This window comes from Acanthopagrus latus, chromosome 17, assembly GCF_904848185.1.
Source record: "Acanthopagrus latus isolate v.2019 chromosome 17, fAcaLat1.1, whole genome shotgun sequence".
Taxonomy (NCBI): domain Eukaryota; kingdom Metazoa; phylum Chordata; class Actinopteri; order Spariformes; family Sparidae; genus Acanthopagrus; species Acanthopagrus latus.
The window spans coordinates 4,101,527-4,122,952 of record NC_051055.1 but is presented as its reverse complement, the minus strand read 5'-3'; the positions used below and the strand labels follow the sequence as shown (position 1 = coordinate 4,122,952).

The following is a 21,426-nucleotide window of genomic DNA, read 5'->3' as shown; positions in this document are numbered from 1 at the left end:
ATTGAGTATATCCTCTAGTTCAGTGTGTTGCTGTGGGCAAGCTGGAACAGCCACTGAACAGGGTTCACAGAATCAAACACATCAAATTGCAAATGAGATCGAGGAAATGAATGGTCAACATCCATTGGCAAACGGCAAATCCATTTACTGTATTGGTCAAGCCCTGTTACTATACCAGAGGTGGAAAATAACCAAGTACTTTTAATTAAGTTGTGTAGTTTGTGGTTCCCCATTTGTTAGACATTTACTTTGCCACATTGTTGAGGGTAGTTTTTAGGTTAATACATGAACCAGTTTCCCATTTTACTTTACAGAAAACCTCATTAAATGCAGAAAAGATTATTTGCCTTGAAAATCATTAATTGATCATTAATTGAACATTTTTAGTTTATAGTTATTAAACTGTTAACAATAACAATATGAACATGCTTTATAAACCATTTATTCAAGCATTTGTTTATAAATGATAATGACTAATAATCCAAATCTGAATAATGTTTATAGATTAATTGATTAATGTCATTAGCAACATCACATTAAAGAATTGCTTAGTGAGCGGTTTATAAAGCAAATTTTAAACTGTGACTTTACTCTTTATTATGTTTATTGTAAAGTATTACCAGAAAATGTGATGCTTTGAAAGTAATCAGACAAGACAGTATGAAAAGACTGCTTTAGAATAATACAAGCTCAATTCCTTCGAAATCTAGAGGTGAACAGTTGATAAAATGTTTTGATAAAATTTTCTGTCATCTCAACATATCATCTCTACATATACATAAATAGCAGCATAAGAACCCCATGTCCCTCTCTTTGTCCCTTTTAACGAGTCAATTCAATTAAATTCCCAATTAGGGACTCTTTTCTAATGTGGCCCAAAAGTGTTGAACCAAATGTAAAGGCCACAACACAAACACAAAAGCCACAACATGACAACAGAGGCAAGCAACAGCAGATCTTGATGGGTTATTTTGGATCTCCCCTCCCCACTTCACCACTAATTGGTTGTGTTTTCTATGCTTAACTATTAACACACACAGTAGCTCCGGTAATGTCTTTTTGGTGGTTTGTAAGCTGTAGTTTTGCAGGTAAAGCGTAGATTTATCTAGGGGTTCAACACACCAGGCTCTTTTGCCTCTCTCCTGGTCATCGGCTGCTCCTTTTTGGGGTCACTCATCCTCCGGAGCAGCTCTTCACTGTCAGGGTGTCTCTGAGTTTGTTAGGTAGAGTGGACAGATGGGCTGCCCTGCTGCTACTCTGCCACCCAGCCTGACGGCTCTACCTAACGAGCCAAGACACACAGCAGCTTCGACACCCAGGCGTGGTGGTGTGTTTGAGTGGGGCAACAGCACCTCACAGTCAGCCACATCAGCTCCACCGCCGGCTGTTTGTTTCAGACAACACGGAGAACAACGCAAGACAGCCACTGAACATACAGTTAGGAAGTAAAAAGGCATTGCTTACTCTGACAGAGATTTGAATGGCCCTGGTAGTCCACTGGACAAGAGGGAGGAAGATCAGTGGGACCAGCGCTCTTAGACGAACGCCTGTTCTTGGCTGTCCTCCTGTGTCCACTAGGTAGTTCTGCTGTACAACCAAAGAGAGGGAGGGAGCTCAGTGGCTCACAATGAATTTAATGGTAAATCAGACCAAAGAGACTACAGTATTTCCTAACTATATGTTCAGTAGCGTGTTTTTCTTGTGGTTGTTTAAAACGAACAGCCAACGGTGAGGATAGGATAAAGGTTTTTGTTAGGTTAGCAAACAAAAAATATGATACGCCAATATGAAATGTATCTGAAATGATAACAAGGTCGATATTGATACACCTTTTCCTGTCAGTGGGGAGCAAAAGCCTCTTCGATGGCATGAGATTGGCATTGCCCAAGCGTGCGTGTCATCAGAGCAAGTGGAGATCAAACTGATACAAAACTCACAAGCATGCATTGTACATAGATTGGCGTTGATCGATTCTGCACAGGCCTAGCTGTTGCTTACTTCTGCCGTCACTCGCTCACTTCTGCTGTTGCTCGCTTCTTGCGATGCTGCGGTTTTTGTTTTCGTGTTTTGACTTCCTCTGGTGGCTTTTGCAATTGGGTCAACCCTTCTCAGCCACCACTACTTTTTACTCTGTTGTCCACAATTATTGCCCCCTGCTGGTACTGCACTCACACACACAACAGTGAAACTCACACGCTGTCCTTTAGTTGATTGGTAGGTCTGTTACATGCTTTGGTGTGTGACCGGGCCACATATTTAAAGATGGCTGTCTTTGGTTGATTCAGATGCTATGACAAAACCTGAACACTTTCTGGCCATATTTCAAACATTAACAAGCATTATAGCAGCTCAAGAGCCTGAATCAGCTTAACACTGATTGGCAAAAATGAAAAGCAAAAGAAAATAGTGATTGCAAGATTATGTCCAAAAGAGCAGTTCAGAGCAGGAAGTTGGTTAGTATGACATGACTTTTCTACACTGAGTTATACAGAATTAGTGCTGTGGAAATTCACCATGGGGTATTACTCTGTTGTTGCTGGCAATACATAATTTTCCACCTCTGGAATAACAACAACAACAAAAAAACTATTGAAAAGGTTTAGAAAAACAAACCGAGTCAAAGATAATTTCTTGACACTCACACTGAGAGTAATTATCGCCCTGGTTTGTTCCTGATGTGCAAATCAAACTAATGGAATGAGTCAACAACACAAGAAAAACAAGACGCAAAGTGGGAGAAAAAAAATATGGACAGCGGGAATGAGACTTCTCCAAAATCTCTCTCTTTCTCTGTCCTTCTCTGCTCTGCCTCTTCCGTTTGTCTTTGCATTCTGTTTCAGCCTCATTACACTTGTTTTTCCCCACTGCTCACCCTCGATCCTCCCTCTCTTTCCTGTGGCACTAGATCCTCTATGGTTTGACTGTGCCATCTTAAACATACATGCATGTAATATATGTGAATTATGAGCATATATATCTGCAGATAATGGATGTATGTTTCTGTTTGTGAGAGTAACATAATTTGTGGTGATGTTATGTATTGATGCATGGGTAGAGCTGCTAACACTATGCTAAAAGCGTGGGCAGTTATCAAGGGCAAGTAGGAGATTGGTTTTAAGACTGTGATAAGCATTATATTCTCTGACGTATTTGATGCGCCAAAGAGAAAGAAATCCAGTTTATCTCATTGTTTTTTTTAAGGAAGCCTGCTAAAGTGGTAAAAAATAAGAAAAAATCTGCTAACTGAAGCTAATGACAAATATGAAATGTCTTAATTGATGCATAACTGGAAACATTGTTGTCTTGCCCTCTGTATCATTTTGACCCGTGCTGTCCTTGACTGCCTTTCCCCTTCCGTCCTGTAGGGCATCACTGTGGAGCTCCTGTGTAGTTTTGCCCCTCCTGGCCCTCACATGGATGTCAGCTGTCCTCGCCATCACCGACCGGCGCTCTGCACTCTTCCAGATACTCTTTGCTGTCTTCGATTCACTGGAAGGCTTCGTAATTGTCATGGTGCACTGCATCCTGCGCAGAGAGGTACAGCACATGACCTCTGACTTTATAGATGTTTTCGTCGTGTTTGATTGAAATTGACATGAAATTTGGTGTAGATACCAGAGATGTGGACCAAAGTGTCTTGGACTCAAGGCAGCTCTGTTATGATGACTTGTAACTTGACCTAACAGAAAATAAATGACTTGAGACTCAGTTGGGACATGAAAATTAAAGACTTGAGCCATGATTAGAACAACTTTTCTATGTTCATTTTGTATTTGAGTATTTTATTTAATGCCATGGATGGTTATTCAAACCATAGGTGGTAACATGAAATCACATTTGCGACCCAAGAGCCTGAATCTGTATATAACTGAGATAAGTTTGCATGTCATCATCAGCAGTCTGGCTATCAGTAGTTCATTGTTCAAAAGTGATGGAGGGTGAAACATTTGTTACATTGTGAGGATGACAAATAAATTGCATTTTATATAAAGGCATGTTAAGTATTGGTGAAACATGGAAAACATAAAGTGTCTGCATAGTGAGTGAGAGAGAGTGAGTGCAGTGAGTGACAGCAGAGCAGAAGAAAAGCAATGAGGTTCTCAGCCGAGCAGTAAATTTAAACTTCATGCTTGCGTCATTCAGGCATGCCATCCTCACCATTTTTGGTTGCTCTTAGTTTGATTTTCACCAGAAACACTGCACATCTATCTTTGTGAAGTGTCTTAATTCGACACTTCCCGCAAAGAGGAAGTTATGCCCCTGAGCTGCTTGAGGCTTTTAAGGTGAAGCACTTTTCCATCAACTCTCATTTTCATTCAGTTCAACTTTGCTCCTCCGTAATTTGGAGACTTATTCTCAATGATTGTATTGACCACCAGACTTTTTTGTTTGCCAGCACTTCTCAACTGAGATTTCCCCTCGAGGGCTTCAAATGGGGTGAACTATTTGGATTTTAATGTCCACATGGCTTTTGGTATATAGCGCAGCCTTCGGTACAAACTTGCTGGCTAGACTTTTTGCCTATGTACTGGTGAGTTGTGAAAATAAATCATATCTCAAGGATCTCTTTGAGCAGTTTTGGCACAGTTCTCCACTTGGACTTGTGGTGGTCAAAGATCAAAGGTCAAGATCACTGTGGGGTCAAACTTCATCGTGACATAATAATGTTTTGAAAAATATTTTTGACGTAGCTCAGGAACAGCAACTTGGCTTGTCAGAGGAGGTATACGATACAACTACATTATGGTGGTAATTGCAGTTCTGTATTGACGGTGTCAACCAATAGGGGCAGCTAAAAGGGCTGTGGACTTTTAGCCTTAATTTGAAAAGGCCAGTCACTCCAGTATTTTGTAAACTGATGTATTTGTATATCCTACCAGTATTAAGCTCGTCTTCCTCTGTTCTCCTGTGGTTTGGTACAGGTTCAGGAGGCAGTAAAGTGCCGTGTGGTGGACCGCCAGGAGGACGCTAATGGAGATTCAGGTGGATCTTTCCAAAATGGCCATGCACAGCTCATGGTATGAATATGCATGTGTTTGCTGTTTTCCACCTTTCAGAATTGATCATTAAATATTGGCAGAGTGAGCACACTTAATACAATATTTATTGTTTTGTGTCCTCAGACTGACTTTGAGAAAGACGTGGATATGGCTTGCAGATCAGGTAAGCTTCAGATTTAGTGTGTTTGATTTTGTGTTTGCGTTTGATTTGACTTTGGGGACTGCTGTTCAAAAGCTGCAGATGTCTTTTTGTGCATCCTCTCTGTATTTTGAAGGCTTCAAATTCCTCAGTGTTGTCAGAGCAGATGTGAGGCATGTTCCCCCTCAGTTCTGCACTTGTGTCTTACAATCAACATCACGACAGCCTCCCTTCACCAAGGAGCTGTTTTGACAAGAAATACAGCACATTACAGCTGCATTACTCAGTTCAGCCAGGCTGATGGGAGTGAGACGAACGTGTACTGAGCAGTTATATGCAGATAAACAGGGCTGTCTGACTCCTTCCTACACTGCCGCTGTATAATTAAGTCCCTCCCGACAGTGCCACATCAGATACTGGCTCTGCTCTGATATCCGCTGGGAGTGAAAAATCTGATTATCTCTTGAGACAGGATATCAAGAAAAGCATCTGGAGCAGAAAAGCTATTGAGACACAGACAAGCCCAACTGAACAAAGACAGAAAACAACAGAGAAAGATTATTGTTTTTTTTTTTTTTATTATTTGCATATGTCAAGTAGGAGGAGGGAGCACAGACAGCGATTGTGAGATATTTAGTTTGGTGGCTTTGTCTGACATTGTTTAATAGATTAGATATGAGATGTGCGTGCTACCATAAGCCAACAATTGTTATAACAAAATGAGGTCAGGTCACAAGGTCAAGGCAGGTCCCATGTCAGCCATATTCTCTCAGCTGGTATATTTTAACAGGTACTTTCTGTTGGTCCATCTTTCTGCTGCTGTCTGACTTGTCAGATCACTCAGTGCGCAATGATTTGATGGATCTGGATGTTTGAAAGGTGCCTTTTTTATTACATTTATTAAGTTGACTTATCAATGCTCGTTGCCAGTGTCACTGATAATGGTGACACTGTTTTTATGCTATCTCAAAACAACTTTGGTGCTTCTGAAATACACTGACTTGAGTCAAGAGCATCTTTTCTTTTTTTTTTATCTTTAAAGGTGCACCATGTCATTGTGGGGAAGAAATGTCAGAAGAGAAAGATCCACATTGGCTGATTTTCTTTTTTTTTTTTTTCTCCCTAAACAAACAGTTTATACTGTTTCACATTGTTTATATGTGGCGGTCCCTGCCACCTTTCTAGCTTCAAACAGTGTTCTGAGAACAGCTTGTTTATTCACTTATGGAAATAATATATATTTCTGAGTTTGTACTATTACTGCATTAATAGTGTCAATTTTACATTTCTGAGTTTGAATTTCTTGCGGCACAGTGCCCTTTTAATTATCCATTTACAATTGGATATAGTGGTTCATTTAGATGGTTTTGCTGGATGGTACTAAATAAACCAGATTTGAGTTTTAGTATAAGGTTGCTTCAGCTTCAGTTCAGCCCAGGGCTTCATTATGGAGGAGGGCTGGCAACTGGTGTAGGGCCCTCGGGGGCCTCAAAAACCCAAACCTGAAGTAACAGTAACAACTGAGATAATTCTGCATCGTCTTGTGGAGAGGCCCTCTTTATACACAGTCATTTGTGTTTTATTTCTTGACAACAATGCAGTATGTGTGATATGAATGAATAATGTGCAATGAGAGGTGGACTGGAGGTCAGTAGGGAACTAAAACTCATTTTTGCCCCCAGGGAACCCAAGCAGGTAAATCTATCGAGGGTTCAACTCCTCATCTCACACTGGGTCTCTGTTGTGGTTCTGTTGCTTCCAGGCACCATGAAGCGCTCCTCTCTCCAGGGGGAAGAAAAGGCCTCCTCTGGCACCCTCACTCTTCAGAAGGGTTCTAACTTCAACACCATGCCGGCCAGCATGGCCAAGGTTCACCTGCAGAACGTGGCTGACTACACCAGCCACACTCTGACGCTGCGCAGGGATAAAGGCGCTACGAAAGGAATCAGTACCGAGCTACCGGGTGCCAAATCCATCTACATCTGCGACGGCGAGCTCTTCAAGCAGCTGGACGGAGAGCTGCCTCGAGGGAACGGTGAGGGCAGCAGCTCCGAGGGCACTGGCAAAGGCCCAGGGTACGTCATTCTACCCACCAACAACACGGGAACCATGAAGGGTGGGAAAGAGGAGCAGACTGCCAAGTACAACATCAGCATCGAGCAGCTGCCTCAGACCAGACTCATCCACCTGGCCAACCCTGTCAGCGCAGAGCCTGTGCCTGGCTTTGGGCTGAAGACCCTTCCTGCTGACCAGATCAGTGTGTCATGCTCTGACAGAGACTCACCTGCACACAACCTGCAGAACATGCCCAGAGACTCCCAGGTGGCCAACAGCATGTGTGACGGGGGAGATTCCGGAAACTCTGGTGTGATGTCCAAGAGCGAGACCATCTCCACACTGTCTATGAGCTCACTGGAGGTAAGACTACCAAATGTGGTCAGCGTATTCTTGTCATAATAATGCATTATCAGCCTCATACTTCATACTTTCAATGAGACATGCATGTAAAGTTGTGTTTGTACTACTAGACTGACCATTAATTCTCAACAACATGTATTTGAAACTGGCTGATACAGTATCATAGACAAACCTTTAATTTGTAATTAAAAGTGTATTTGATTACATTTTAGTAGGATGCCTCCCTTTTCTAAAATCTGCATGTCTTTTAATTTGATGTTGACTTTACACTTTAAACTCATCAACCAGTTGTTTTGACAAATTCAGAATATTCAAAATTTCCACAGCAATATGCCCATCAGAACAACAACAGAGTCATGTTTTACCGACCATTCTAATGATCTAAGTTTCTCTTGTTAACAGAAACTTGCACAACTCACTCAGAGTCAAGAGACGAAGCATTATCAACATCCAGTGGTGGGGCATGAATAAGGAAGACATTTGTGATGCAGTCTGTTGTTGATGATGTGAAATGGGACGTACATGAGTGACGTACGTTGTTACACTTCAAATTAAAATCACAGACTAGCTGCCTTGTGGTTGGGAAGTGGGATTGGGGTCAACATGAAAAAACCTGCGTTGACCCGCTAATTTGGGTGGAAAAGCGCCAATAGTTGCACCCCCATCCCCATAAAAATCATATTTTCTGCCCAACTGTTACACATTAAAGGCCCTCATAGGGCCAAGGCATTTGAGGGTTCTTTAATGTAAAACATCTACAACAAGTGAATCACAACTGGTTTTAATAACAGCAGTTAAAAAACATGAAATTAGAAGTAACTATAGATTATATAAATGTAAAACATAAACAGTGTTTCTGTTTCAGAGAATCTCAGGGCAGGAGGGTGGAAGGTATGACATGACGCTTGCTTTACTAACTGAATTACTGCTGTGGAAATAGACATGTTAGTGGGTTTACCATGAGATCCTTGTGTTTGAGGCATTCCTCTCATAATATCTCCTCATTTCTTATCCATATCTCAACGTGAATGGTTGCATATATCACAACAGCTTATGTTTTGCTAATCACATGTGATTATGCATGAACCACAGCCATTCATGTAGCAAACAAAATCCAGCTCTCTAGGTGAACAGTTACAAGTGCTATTGTATAGCCTTTTTTTCTTGAATCATCCCTTGGGCATGTACTGAGCTACTGGCTATGTTTCAGCAACACAACCTCAGTGCATAGATATGAAATGATTAATAAGGATAATCACCTAGGGATCCACACGTTAATAAGCTGGATGTTAATGCATAAAAATAAATAAAGGATCATTAATTAGGTCTCCCCAGAGTAGCACTGTGCTGATTTTCATGCACGCTTAGGTTACCCCACTCTGATGCTAAAAAGAAGGCATCACAAAAACTATGCCCATATTTCCTGGCCCCATGTAAAAGACAGCATCTCTACAAAGGTTTGTTTTCACTGAGCCTCTAGTGCAGACAGCAGTGGCAGGCTGAGACGACACAGTGATCAGCACACAGTGGCCTGGACATCTGTCTGCTGGTGTCTTTTCACTTCAGGGCAAAACACACTTCCATAATGGCGTGCAAGGCGGCAGCTGCCACAGCAACCGAGCAGCCTGAAGGTCAGGTTTTCCTTCACCACTCCGTGATGGAGGACTCAAAGGTCATTCGGTCACAATCTGTTAACTACAAACTTGTGCCAACAGGGTCAGAATGACCAGCAGCAAACCTCGTTTTCTCCCTCATGACTCACTGCTCTCCTCCGGCACCCAGAAAGACTCTTTGTTGACTGGCTGATGTGGAGATACACAATGAAACACTTAACCAACACTTGAGCATTTGTCTGCTCATAAGGCACACAATATCAAGACACGTCTTTAATCTCCCTGTCTCATCTCCCCCCAGAGACGAAAATCACGCTATGCAGAGCTTGACTTTGAGGTAATTTTAGTCTCTTTGATTCCTACAGAGCTTTGTAGACTTTGACCAAAAAGCTGATATGTCTCTTAGTTAGCTATTCAGACCTCTAGATGTTTGCATATATTTATCAGATTTATTCAAAGTTTGGGTGTGACTGTGGTGTAGAGATTAGAGACTTTAAATGTGAAGGGGTAAAGTAGGATTGATGGTAGCCTGTGCTGTTTACCTCATACGTAACGTGCAATGTTCCTGTGTAGAAGATTATGCACACCCGGAAACGCCACCAGGACATGTTTCAGGACCTGAACAGGAAGATTCACAGTGCAGACAAGGATAGAGAATCTCCACCTGTTGACGCCAAAGCTGCCAAAAGATGGAGTGTGTCCTCTGCCAGCAGCGACAAGACCAACATGAGTGTAAAGAGTTTAACTTTATTATGTTCTGCCCCCCCTCCCCTCCCCTCCCCTATATCTAATGTTGTCCTCCCTTTCTCTTATCATTAGCACAAATCACCACACATGCTTGGAATTGCCTTTTTAATTATTAGTGCAGCCATTCTAAAATTAGTATTTCTCAAATCTGCTTAGTGCCAGAGGAAATTAGCTGTGAGGGCATCGTTGTGGGTGGGCGTTCAAATACAACTACAGACCTAGTCAAGCAATCTCCAAATGTGACACATATTTGAAGGTTCTCACAAATTATACAACTTGTTAGAACTTGGTACAAGACAAGGCCTTATTAAAAACAGACATAATTTCGAGCTCTTTTTTGTTGAGCAGGCAGTCTAGGCTCTAAGCTAAAGTTCTGCTTACTGAGCGCGGGCCATATTGTTTAAGTGTGGATATTTATTCATGATTTAATGAGAAATTCCTCTTTTGTCTTTGTCTCTGTGTGTCTGTAAAATTATGCATCAAAGCATGTTGTGTGTCAGCAGTAGCTATGCAATACCTGGTGATGAGAGCAATAGAGACAGAGCCATGACATTAGGTCAGTAATTGATTAAATAAAGCAAAGATACTGGTCCTCTTTCATTGCCATTGTTTATCGCAATAGAATTTTTAAGTAGGTAAGCCACCACAGACTCCCCATCTGACATGTTCTTTATGGGGCAATGTGTATGATATAGCCAGAATGTTAGTGCAACATTCAAAGAGGAACTAAGGTTTGTGACGTTATTTCCTCAAAATGTGACAAAATTGACATCATGTCAAAGACGTCTCTGTACTGTGTTGCAGGGGTGTCCACTGCAGTTAGCATGCTAACCAGCCAGCTCTTGCACATTTTGTCATGATATGCCACTGTGTACCACAAGCATTGATAGTCTGTAGTTTCAGCTGTGAAAGTGACTAGTCTGCTACTAAGTACTGTAAGTAAACAAACTAGTCTCACAAAGAAAGGATTTTTTTTTAATCTATATTCCAGACTAAACAGAAAAAATATGCTGTACATTTAAATTGAGGTTTCTCTCTTTTACTGCTCACAATGGCAAGTTACTTAGTTATTACTAACCTGGTTGCAACAGGCAAGCAGATCTTCCCTTTTCTTTGGTGGATATTTAGCCTTAATAATTCCAGGGTTCACTTCCCCTTGTGCAAAACAAGTTCACCTCAACACTATATTGCAGTAGAACCCTCACTGCACCCTGGGTCTAGTCCTGACCACGTGGCTTAAAGACACTGAAACTACTCCCCCCGTGATCTGAGTTAGGGTGACCAGATCCCATTAAGCCAAATGTGGGACAAAAAGGTATGTTTGGGTGGGACAATGTGGGACATGTCACCAATGTATGGACATAGTCTAAAATTTGTATATATTGTCTATCTAACTTTAAAAAATATATAAATATATCTTTTGTGCCTGGTAGCTCCTAACATCTACGCTTTACTCTCTGGTTGATTTAGTTGCACATAATAGACAAACCAATTTACAGGTAAGACTTTCATTTACCATGTGAAGGATTTAAGAATTATCAATTATAATATTTTAAGAAGCCCTGTTTATATTTTCTCTAACATATATGAACAATTGGTATGTTTGTGCCTTCCAAACACCATACCTTTAGTTATTCAGTTTCTGAACAGAACCATGTACTGAAGTAGAACCATATACTTAACCAAAGGGATTGTGGTAGCAAGATTGGGATTGCGGTTGGGAGTGCTGCAGAGTGTGGTAAATGCTGGTTATTTTAGCTGCTGTTACCTTATCTGTCTGGCAGTTTCAGGAGGAATGTTTTCATAGATTGGCTCATGTCTTTTTAAGCCACATGTTTCTAATGAAACATGCAGGTACTGTGTCGCATCAGATCATATTCTGTGCGAAATTGAGAAATAACTCCGGCAAAGATTTCAAAAAATAGTGAGATTCATCTTCCACCGGCTTCACCCACTTTTAAAGAGTCCCCAAATCTCTGTTGTAGCTGCATTGTCAATTTTTGTGGTAATTTTCCTTTATATTCTGCCAAAATCTGCATCCCTTTCACTCTCAATTTTCCTCATTGAGGAGATGGGACAGCGGTGTTAGTGACAAGTTAACTTGACTGACTACACAGTTTGATTAACAGCTGCTGACACAGACTGGGGATAACAGCCGTCCCTCCTTTCTTCACAGCCATGGGATAAATTACAAATTTATGGAAAGAAGCATCTGTCCTGAAGTGGTTTTGACTTTGAAAACCAGAGCCAATTAAATTGCGGGACATCATCTCAATATGTGGGATGCAGGACAAGCGCTTAAAATGCTACATCTGGTCACCCTATCTGAGGTCGATTGCTTGCAGGCTCCCTTCAGCTAATAGGGCCACTTTGCTCAACAGCTAACTGAGCTACTGGCTGATGGTAGTTCATTGCTGCAGCTCAAGAGTATAGTGAACCAAAGCTGGTGGTAATGCTGCCCCCTATAGTTTTGGAGCTACCCTTGAAATCTGGCCATTTTCTTCAAATTACTACTTGAAATATATTCTCAGCGCTTCTACACATACGACTGCATTTGTCTTGAATAATTCAACTATATAGGGTTGTTTTATGGCCATTAGTTTAGAATAGTTTAACATTTTTACACAGTTGCCCTTACTTGTGATTAAAAGTGTAGTTTGTAACTTTTTTTTTTGTTATATTTGCTGAAATTGTTATTATGATCTGACAGTAGAATAAGATACAGGTCAGCTGTCTGTGGCTCCACCCAGTGGCTGTAATTTGATTTGGAAGAAGCCACCACTCCTGAATCAACACAACCAATCAGAGCCAAGGGGAGTGTCTGGAAAGTGTCAGTCATGCTCGTGCCTATGCTGCTGGCAGCCCCCCTCCCTCACACAGTGTGTAAGTGTATCAGATCAAACTCAAACTGTAAACAATAGCGGAGAAGCAACTGAGCAGAAAAATGCTCCAGCATTGCCCCCGTCAAAGAGAAGAAATAAGAAGACTGATGAAGAAAAGCAGTGTTAATAGAAAGAATTGGACCGAGCCAGAGAGAAAACAAGTCTAAGTGAAGGCAGGGCTGCAGGCAGCAGAGAGGAAGAAGGAGGGAAGTGGGAGCTGTAGCATTCAAATATATTTAAAAAAGTCCACTTTTTTATCATAACTCCAGACTGCAGCTTTAAGACGTTTGTGCCCATCTCAGGCTTAAAAAATAACTGTCAGTCATTTTAACAGCATCTCTCCAGAAACAGAACGGGGCAATGTCCTCCTACTTTTGACTGGACAGCTAGTAATGTTTGAGATTCAAGACATTGTGATGTATGTACTTTTCAGATATTTCCCCCTAAGTAAGGCTATGAGCTAGCTAAATAATCAATCATGTATGTCTTTGTTCCCCATTAAATACTGGGAATCAAGGTTGTGACTGGACTGGATGGGAACTACTCTCCAAACAAAGTCACCAACAGCAGGTGCAAAAAGAGAATCCATGTTGGCTTTGTAGCTGCAGTCATTCCATGGCAGCAGATGGTTTCCATTTCCTTCTGCTCCCAAAACCCTTGATCTCCATTTGTTTCACAGCTTTGGAGTCAGTTCTTCTCTGGCACAAGTCCAGCTTCACAGATCAAGGATACAGCTATTTGACACAGACTGTTTCAAGGCCTGCTCAGATATTTCTGATGCAAAATCAAACAGCACTAGCGTCTTTACAGAAAAAAATAAGTCAATGAGTGCTAATCATATATATATATATATATATATATATATATATATATATATATATATATATATATATATATATATATATTTATCACGTAATATCACATATTTGACAATATGCCTCAGCCACACTCATATTTGCATCTCGATCCTTATTAATATTTGTATGTTATCTAGCTTTGTGTAAATACCTACTTGAAGCAGCAAGTTTAGATCCCTTTAATAGGGTTCGTCAAACTTTTATATCTATTTCTTACATTTGGAACTGCAACCAGAAATCACTTACCTTAGCTTAGCATAAAGACTGGAATGGGAATGTCAGTCACTGTGGCAAGATGTAGTTCCCCAATAAATAATTTGAACTTTTATCTTTCTGTAACGCAGAATAAATTGTTATTTTCACATTTTTGTCTGTTAACTGATATGCATTAGAAGTGCTGGTAGAGGTATTTGTCATGTACTTGTGTACTCTGGAAAAAGCCAGGAAAGCTGTTTTCTCCCTGTTTCTAGTATGTGTGCTAATCTTAGTTAATTACCATTTGCTCCAGCTCTTTATGTAACATTCTAGTCTGTTGGGTTTAGGGGAGTCTACAGGAAGAAACATATTCATAAATATGTTTCATTAGTGTATAATCACCTGAAACTATGAATTGTTGTGTTTTTGTTATGTTAGAACAGTGGTTCTGAAACTTTTTCATCAAAGATTTTGATTTGTATTTAACTCAGTGGCCCAGAACAACTTCTCTTGTCTTTAGTAATTATCAAAAAAGACTGCAGTACAAGTTAACAAAATAAATCAGAGACAGGCAATTTAAGGACCAGCTGTGCAAGAACATGGTTTGCTGATAACAATTTGATTAGGATGTTTTAATAGAATCTTTGAATCTGCCCATGTAGAAATAAAAAGAAATACTACTGTTATTATTTTAGCATCTAATTATGATAAAAGCTGCAGTAAAAGAACAAGACAGTAATGACAGATGTAGGCCTATGTGTTTCACCAACAGAAAATTGGAAAATAAAATGACACCGAAATTCTCGTTTTTAATTTTACGAATATTTCAGTTCCAATATTTATTACCTACCAGTGTAGCTGATAGCCATAAGAGATTTACTCCCCAAATAAAAAGCTGTGCGCTAGATAATACAAGAGACATCATGTATCTGTGATTTAGGAGCTGATGGTAACTTAGTTGTGTAACATTAACAACACACATCTTTCTCTCAATGTCTACAGCAGTTAACGTCGCCAGAACAATGATGTCTGACAGGACAAAGAGCCACATTAAAACCACGTTCATGTGTGGACAGGATTGCTCAAAATGATCTCCAGCTGCACTGTGTATTTAACAGCACTAAGTACTGATGAATAGAAAGTTTATTTCATAACAGTGTCCAGACTTTGAGAAGAGGCAGCGGGTATGCACCGGCTCTAGAGAGGAAAGCGAAGGGTGACAGGTACTCATTTGGCTCTGTTTTGCAACCTCAGTGCTTGATACCACTAAAACCCACACACTGAACCTTTAAAGCACAGACATGACCGTGGCAGTGATATAACTCTGAGTCATTTAACGTGGCAAGAAACTGAAAAAAAGCTTATTATTTGAAATGTCAACTATTCCTTTAAGAAATGACATAAATAAAGGAAGTGTGAGGTAAAGTAAGTTCACCAAAAGGACTCACAATATAAATTCTGATTATATGACTGTCTGAGAAAACAAGCTTTTTTTTTCCCCCCTGTCCTCTTCCCAGCAGGACAAGCAGCAGACCCCGAGTAAGAGGGCATGGGAGGGCATAAGGAAGACCCACTCCCCTCCGTCCTGGGTGAAGAAGGACCTGGAGACGGTGGCAGCCTCCCCTCTGGAGTTACAGACCGTGGAGTGGGAGAAAACCAGCGCCACCATTCCTCTGGTGGGCCAGGAGATCATGGACCTGCAGACGGAGGTGTGACCCACATTGCGACCTCATGCCGACAACTCCCTTCTTTTCCGATGCCCTCAGACAAACAAGCTGACACACACCACACACACACACACACTGCCCTGCTCTGTACTTCTACTCAAAGCCCGGATGGAGCCCAAATGTGAGAACTGGAGGGGTAAAGAGGGCGAGGAGGAGAGAGAAGGATTAAAATATCAGAAAATCAATTAAACCAATTAAAGAGAGAACAGGAACATGATGTCTCTTTCTGTGTTGTTTCATTTGGTGTTTGGACGGGGTTTTTGTCATGAAAATACTTGTCATCTTCTTGTATATGGTCTCAGATACCACGCTGGCTCACATAGGAGACAGATCGCCAAAGTAGCAGATTCAGCTACTGTATGTGCATAATGTAGTCATGTAATAAACTGCATAGCAAAGGTAATCATGCAATGTTTACCCCTGAATTAAATGAATACAATGTAATGATCATGATTATGTCTTTTTTTTTTCCACTGTTAAAAGTACTGTTGCATCACTATTCTGCTCTCTCTCTCTCCTGATGAACGCTGATGTTGTACACTGTTCGAGATGCCCCTGGACTTTTTTTTTTTTTTTTTTTTTTTTTTTTCTTTTAACATAAATCTCAACAGGGAAAACGAACAAGGGTTCATTCTCACATGCGCCCCCCAGTTGCCATAACCCCTCCTCCCCTCCCCTCCCCTACAATTCACCCAAATCCTGTTGACTCCACAACTTTATACCCTGTGATCCTGGTGGCTCAATGGCGGCCCTGCAGTGACAAGCGAACAGGGGTCCAGGGAGGTTAAAAAATCGAAGAGCCAAAAACGGCATGTTGCCTTCTCATCGATGGACACCTCAGAGACGCCAGGGAGCAGGCTGGCAGGCTCTGCACTCTACTAAGTCCACAACCTCAATGCAACAAAGGGACAGCATGGATGTCAGTGCATCCAGAAGGAGCCATGTTCAACAAACACGCGCTGTCTGGGCCAGTTTCTCGATGTACAAGCAGGCTTGATACAGTAAATGCAAAGTGCGATGGTGTTTCAAAGATGCTAAGGAAAAGGGTACTTGTGTGTATGTATGTGTGTGGTGAGCAATGGAAGATGAGTAAATGACTAGATCTATAAATATATGCGATGATGAATAAAGCTGATGATATATAAGGCAGAGTTGATCAGAGGGATGGTGGCTGCACACGGTGAAAGCACAAGGCTCATTTGGAGTCCTGATGTACAGCATTGTAATTATTTCAACAGAGTTCTACAGAATGGATTTTAGCCTATAAATATCTTTCTTACTGTGCTTGGGGATAGTTGTTATCATTATTATTAATATGAACATGATTATTCTGATACTGATCCGCCCATTCCCTCCCCCTTACCTTTAAAGGTACTGGACTATACGAGTGTTCTGTATCGCAACGTAACAGTGTGTGTTTTGATATCACCGCCAGTCACTCCTTCAGATCTGTATTTGTCGAAACCCCCGACCTCAGACCTCTGACCCCCTGATCTGCACCCCACCCTGCCACACACATCCCTCCTGACCCCCCTTCACTCCCCTTTTTATTTTACTGGGGTCACCTCTTTGTTAATGTACAGTTTTCAGAGCACAAAATGAATGTGTCTTATTTCTAATAAAAGCATATAAGTATATAATAAACAGCATTACTCCTTCTGTTTTCTCACATTTAATTACATAGGATGTGTTTTATCATGACACATGCACATGGCAGCCTGGAAGGAGGGACAGATCCAGGTTTTTTTTTTTTTTTGTTTTTCCTCAGGTACTTTAGCATTGTTAGATTGGATAATATTCAACATTTTTGTTAATTTCTCAGGGAATAGTGCATGGGTGTTGATGAAAAAATCTGGTGTAATGAGATGGGTGCATATTAGCAGAGGCTAATATGTTTTGTTTGATATTAGATTAGGTTTAATTGAATTGAAGGGGACTGTCGGCCCTATTTTAGTTATTTCTGAATTCAGCTGTTCTTGTACTTGTGTTATTTCTTCTCTCAAAAATGATAGTCTTGCTGTAAACAAACAGTTTGACATTCTAAGAACAATGCTACTCTCTCGTCTGTGTGCCAAGTATGGCTCCAGCATGTGATTAACTTAGACTGAAGCCAAGTGAAGCAGGAGGAACAGATATGGCTCTAAGCAATGTTCCAAAAATGTCTATACCAACACCTTTAAAGTTGACTAATTAACACATTTTTCTTTAGCAGTATGTCAGATGGACCAAGGGCGGCGTCTTCTCACGGAAAGAGCTACCAGGCTACTGGTTTATTTTACCCAGGAAGGATGGTCAGCCTCACTGTTTTCTCAAGATGATGATTAAAACACAATTAGTCCCACACAACTTACACTGAACTATTTAAAGTAATGGGACCCCTGGTCTCCATTACACAGTTGACCAACACAATTACAATAAGTTCTGGTGTTTGGAAGAAGAGCATGCTGGAATTATGTCTCTCCTGTCACAGTTGTTAGGTCGTTCTCAGGTACATTTGAAACCTTAGGAGGCACAGAGCAAGTCTGAGACACACCAGCCAGGTGTAGGACTCATAAGCAGCTTCATTAATAGTCCCCCCTCCTACAACATACATTACAAAGGTTCCTAGCTGGAATAGCAGAATCTCTAAATCTCCCTGTCCCAGACAGTTTCCCAGAAAGTGCTTGTTTATAAAATGTCTTTTTGTGACTATTTATGTGGGAACTATCAAATAAACACAACTGTTCTTCTTAGTAGCTGTAACAACTAATTGTAGGGACTTCAATTCAAGTATTACTAAACCATATAACCTTAATATATGAATGAAAATGCTCTTTTCACTTAGCTTATCAGCCTATCAATAACATGGTGTGAACATTTCTCAACTCCTGTAAACACAGTCTGAAGAAAAATAAAACAGTATTTAGTTTGAGAGCCCAAGCCCTTCCACTGAGTTAGGGAATTATTATTCCCTGAACGCGTTCAGAGAACGATCGTTCAGAGAACGATTGTTCATGAACTCGTTCATATTTTGAGCGAACATGAACTGAACGCACTGTATTCTGCCTGATGAACATTATTGTGAACGCGTTCAAGAGAGTGTCAGATTTCCATCGAGCCTTCCAGGCGAAAACCTGGCTAAATCACACCGTAGCCTTAATATGTAGGGGAAAACACCAGCCGCCATAGAGTCACGCATGTGTCATCAAAATGCAGAGCATGGAGGCAAAAACAGATGAAGGCAGCAGCACTACCTCAGACTCTGCCTCCACCATTAATACGGCATTTTCATATGATTACTTAAAACTATTTTATGAAAAGGTCAGTGATGATCCAGGTGGGAACAATCTGACCTTTATGTGTAAACTTCATCGGCCGGGTTTCGAGAAGCAGCTCTGTACATCAACAACGTCAACAGCAAACCCTGAAACGGCACATTGAACTAAAGCACCCAGCTAGCCTTTCAAGGTATGTGTGAGAGAATAAAAAATCAAAACACACAGCAAATCACAGACAAATCACATTAACGACGTACAGTAGCGGCTCCGCTGTCTTCATCTCCCAGCCGCAGCTGGACAACTTGGTTTTGCAGTATATTGTCAGAGAGCTGTGGAGAGAGCTGTGAACTTTCACAACACTGCCTGTTGTTCACTCACTTTCAGTGTTCACAATCTCACATAGTTCAGGCGAACTGCAGCCATCTGTACCGTGGCAGGCTGTAAACATCAGGAAGTTTACATTAAACCCTTAGGTAAAAATACCTGTGAGAAAACTTTTTTTTTTTTTCAGACATCCAACAACACTTTTCTTTTTCCTTTCTCTCTCTCTCTCTTTTTTTTTTTTTTTTTTTTTTTGTTTAAGGTCCCAAGCCCATCCACTGAGTAAGGGAATTATTGTTACCCGACATTCACTTAGCGTTAGCGTTTACAGTCTCACATAGTTCAGGTGAACTGCAGCCATCTGCACTCTGGCAGGATAGAGCCTTTCACACACTGGAGCCTGTTGTTGACCGGAGTCACGCCTCTCTGGGGTGACAGGTATGTCAGTGGGAGCTGCAGCCGGAGTTGGCAAGAGGTGGAATTTGTTCCTCTGCGGGCTGCCACTTGGAGTCTTGACGATGTAGGATGTGGGCGTTCCTGCAGTGGACACCCACACATGGCCTTTGACCCACACATGGCCTTTGACCCACACATGGCCGCTGGGTTGCAGGTCTGGAATGTCACATGCTGCGTGATGCCGGTTATAGTTTCACTGGTGTATTTGAAAAGTAAAGGGCTTTGCTCTTTTCAAGTCCTCCATGTCAGGACATGATGGGTTGAGCTGGGTGGGAAGGACAGGATCTGTTGTGTGGATTTTCCTCCCCATGAGTAGTTCTGTGGGACTGTGTCCATTGGCCAGAGTGGAAGACCATCAGGGCTAGATAGGGATTGCTGGATTTCTTTAGAAGATTTTTGATTGTCCTTCCGGCCCTCTCTGACTCCCCACTGCTTTGTGGAAAGTGCAAACTGGAGTTGATGTGGCTAAAGCTCCAGTCCTGTGTGAACTTCCTGAATGGTTCAGATGCAAACTGAAGACCGTTGTCCATGTGCACCACTTCTGGTATGCTCTGACAAGCAAACATAGAATCAAAGTGCTCGATCACAGCCTCTGACCCTATGTTTATTAGTTTGGTCACTTCACTTCACTGGAGGAGAACAGTTCCCATCCCATATGATAAGGAATCTGCAAAGACAAGCGTGTCAGCGATTGGATCATACAGAGCAAGACCTGGAGAAGTAGTCAGGTCCTCCTTTATGCGGTTGTTGCGGCCCACAGACCCACATGTTCGATTTCTTTGTCAGCTCTCTGAGGGTGTGAGTTTTCTCAGCTAGGTGAGGCATGAATTTCCCAAGGTGGTTTGTCATCCCCAGAAAACATCTGACTTCACTGACATTTCTGGGCTCCTTCATAGTTTTTACAGTGCTCACCTTGTTGGGGTCTGTGCTGACCCCTGCTACACCGATGTTCTGCCCAAGGAACTTAATTGTTCTGTTTAAAACTCACACTTGCCACTCAATTTGAATGTTTTCCGCAGCCTCTTGTCATGCTCGGCTTGATTGGCTCTCCTGATGAGCACGTCATCCGTGTGGCACACAACACCATCTAGACACTCTAGGATCTGCTGGATGGGTTTCTGGAAGAGTTCTGGCGCAGATTAAATGGCAAAACATAGATGGTTCTAGCAGTACTGATACTATAAATGTTGTCAGCAGAGAATTTTCTTTGGAGAACGGAATCTGCCAAAATCCTGAGTTGGCATCCAGCTTTGAAAAGACTTCGGACCCTGTGAGTTGCCCTGTTGTGTTCTCCACCAAGGGAAGTCTCTCTTTCTCCACTGACTTGTTCAGCTCAGTGAGGTCTGTGCAAAGCCACACAGCAACTTGTGCACGACCACCATGGGCGCACACCATGCTGTGGGCTGCTCCGCTTTTGAAATAACGCCCTGAGGCTGACCATAGGTAGGAGGGGGGGTGACACTCGCCAGGGCGTTGAGACCTCAAAAGGCTTTGCATCAGTCTTTGGTAGTTTTCTCTATTAAAATCTTGTGTAGATAAATTCAATAATTATGGTTTACTAGCCTGTGCGATGATATGAATATTGATAAATGTATCATTAAACTTGTTTAAATGTACATTTTGGTGTTATTTATTTATCTATTTTTTTTTAAATATCATGACACAATAATTGCATTCATCACTCAGCTGGGTATTTACATGAGAGATTGTAGAGTTTGATAACTAGCGGTCAAACTGACTGTTTACGACCATTCTAGTAGTGTTGGAATCCCGGCCCTTCTGAAGTCCAACTCACACTTTGGTCCAATCAGAAA

General features: G+C 41.5%; 1 protein-coding gene across 14 annotated transcripts in view; it reads left to right on the top strand.

Annotated features, from left to right (window-relative positions):
* The window catches only part of adgrb1a (adhesion G protein-coupled receptor B1a), a 177,356-nt gene extending 160,134 nt beyond the window's left edge, over positions 1-17,222 (top strand). For 9 of the 14 annotated variants that reach the window (XM_037075329.1, XM_037075322.1, XM_037075319.1 and 6 more), the window contains 7 exons: positions 3,366-3,537; positions 4,923-5,018; positions 5,124-5,163; positions 6,902-7,557; positions 9,472-9,507; positions 9,744-9,902; positions 15,369-17,222. In XM_037075329.1, coding sequence (XP_036931224.1) covers positions 3,366-3,537; positions 4,923-5,018; positions 5,124-5,163; positions 6,902-7,557; positions 9,472-9,507; positions 9,744-9,902; positions 15,369-15,566 — 1,357 coding nt within the window. In that variant the 3' untranslated portion in view covers positions 15,567-17,222. The remainder of the gene's footprint in view (positions 1-3,365; positions 3,538-4,922; positions 5,019-5,123; positions 5,164-6,901; positions 7,558-9,471; positions 9,508-9,743; positions 9,903-15,368) is intronic. The other 5 variants (XM_037075330.1, XM_037075321.1, XM_037075318.1 and 2 more) reach the window with 3 other exon arrangements.
* The last annotated feature ends 4,204 nt before the right edge of the window (positions 17,223-21,426 follow it).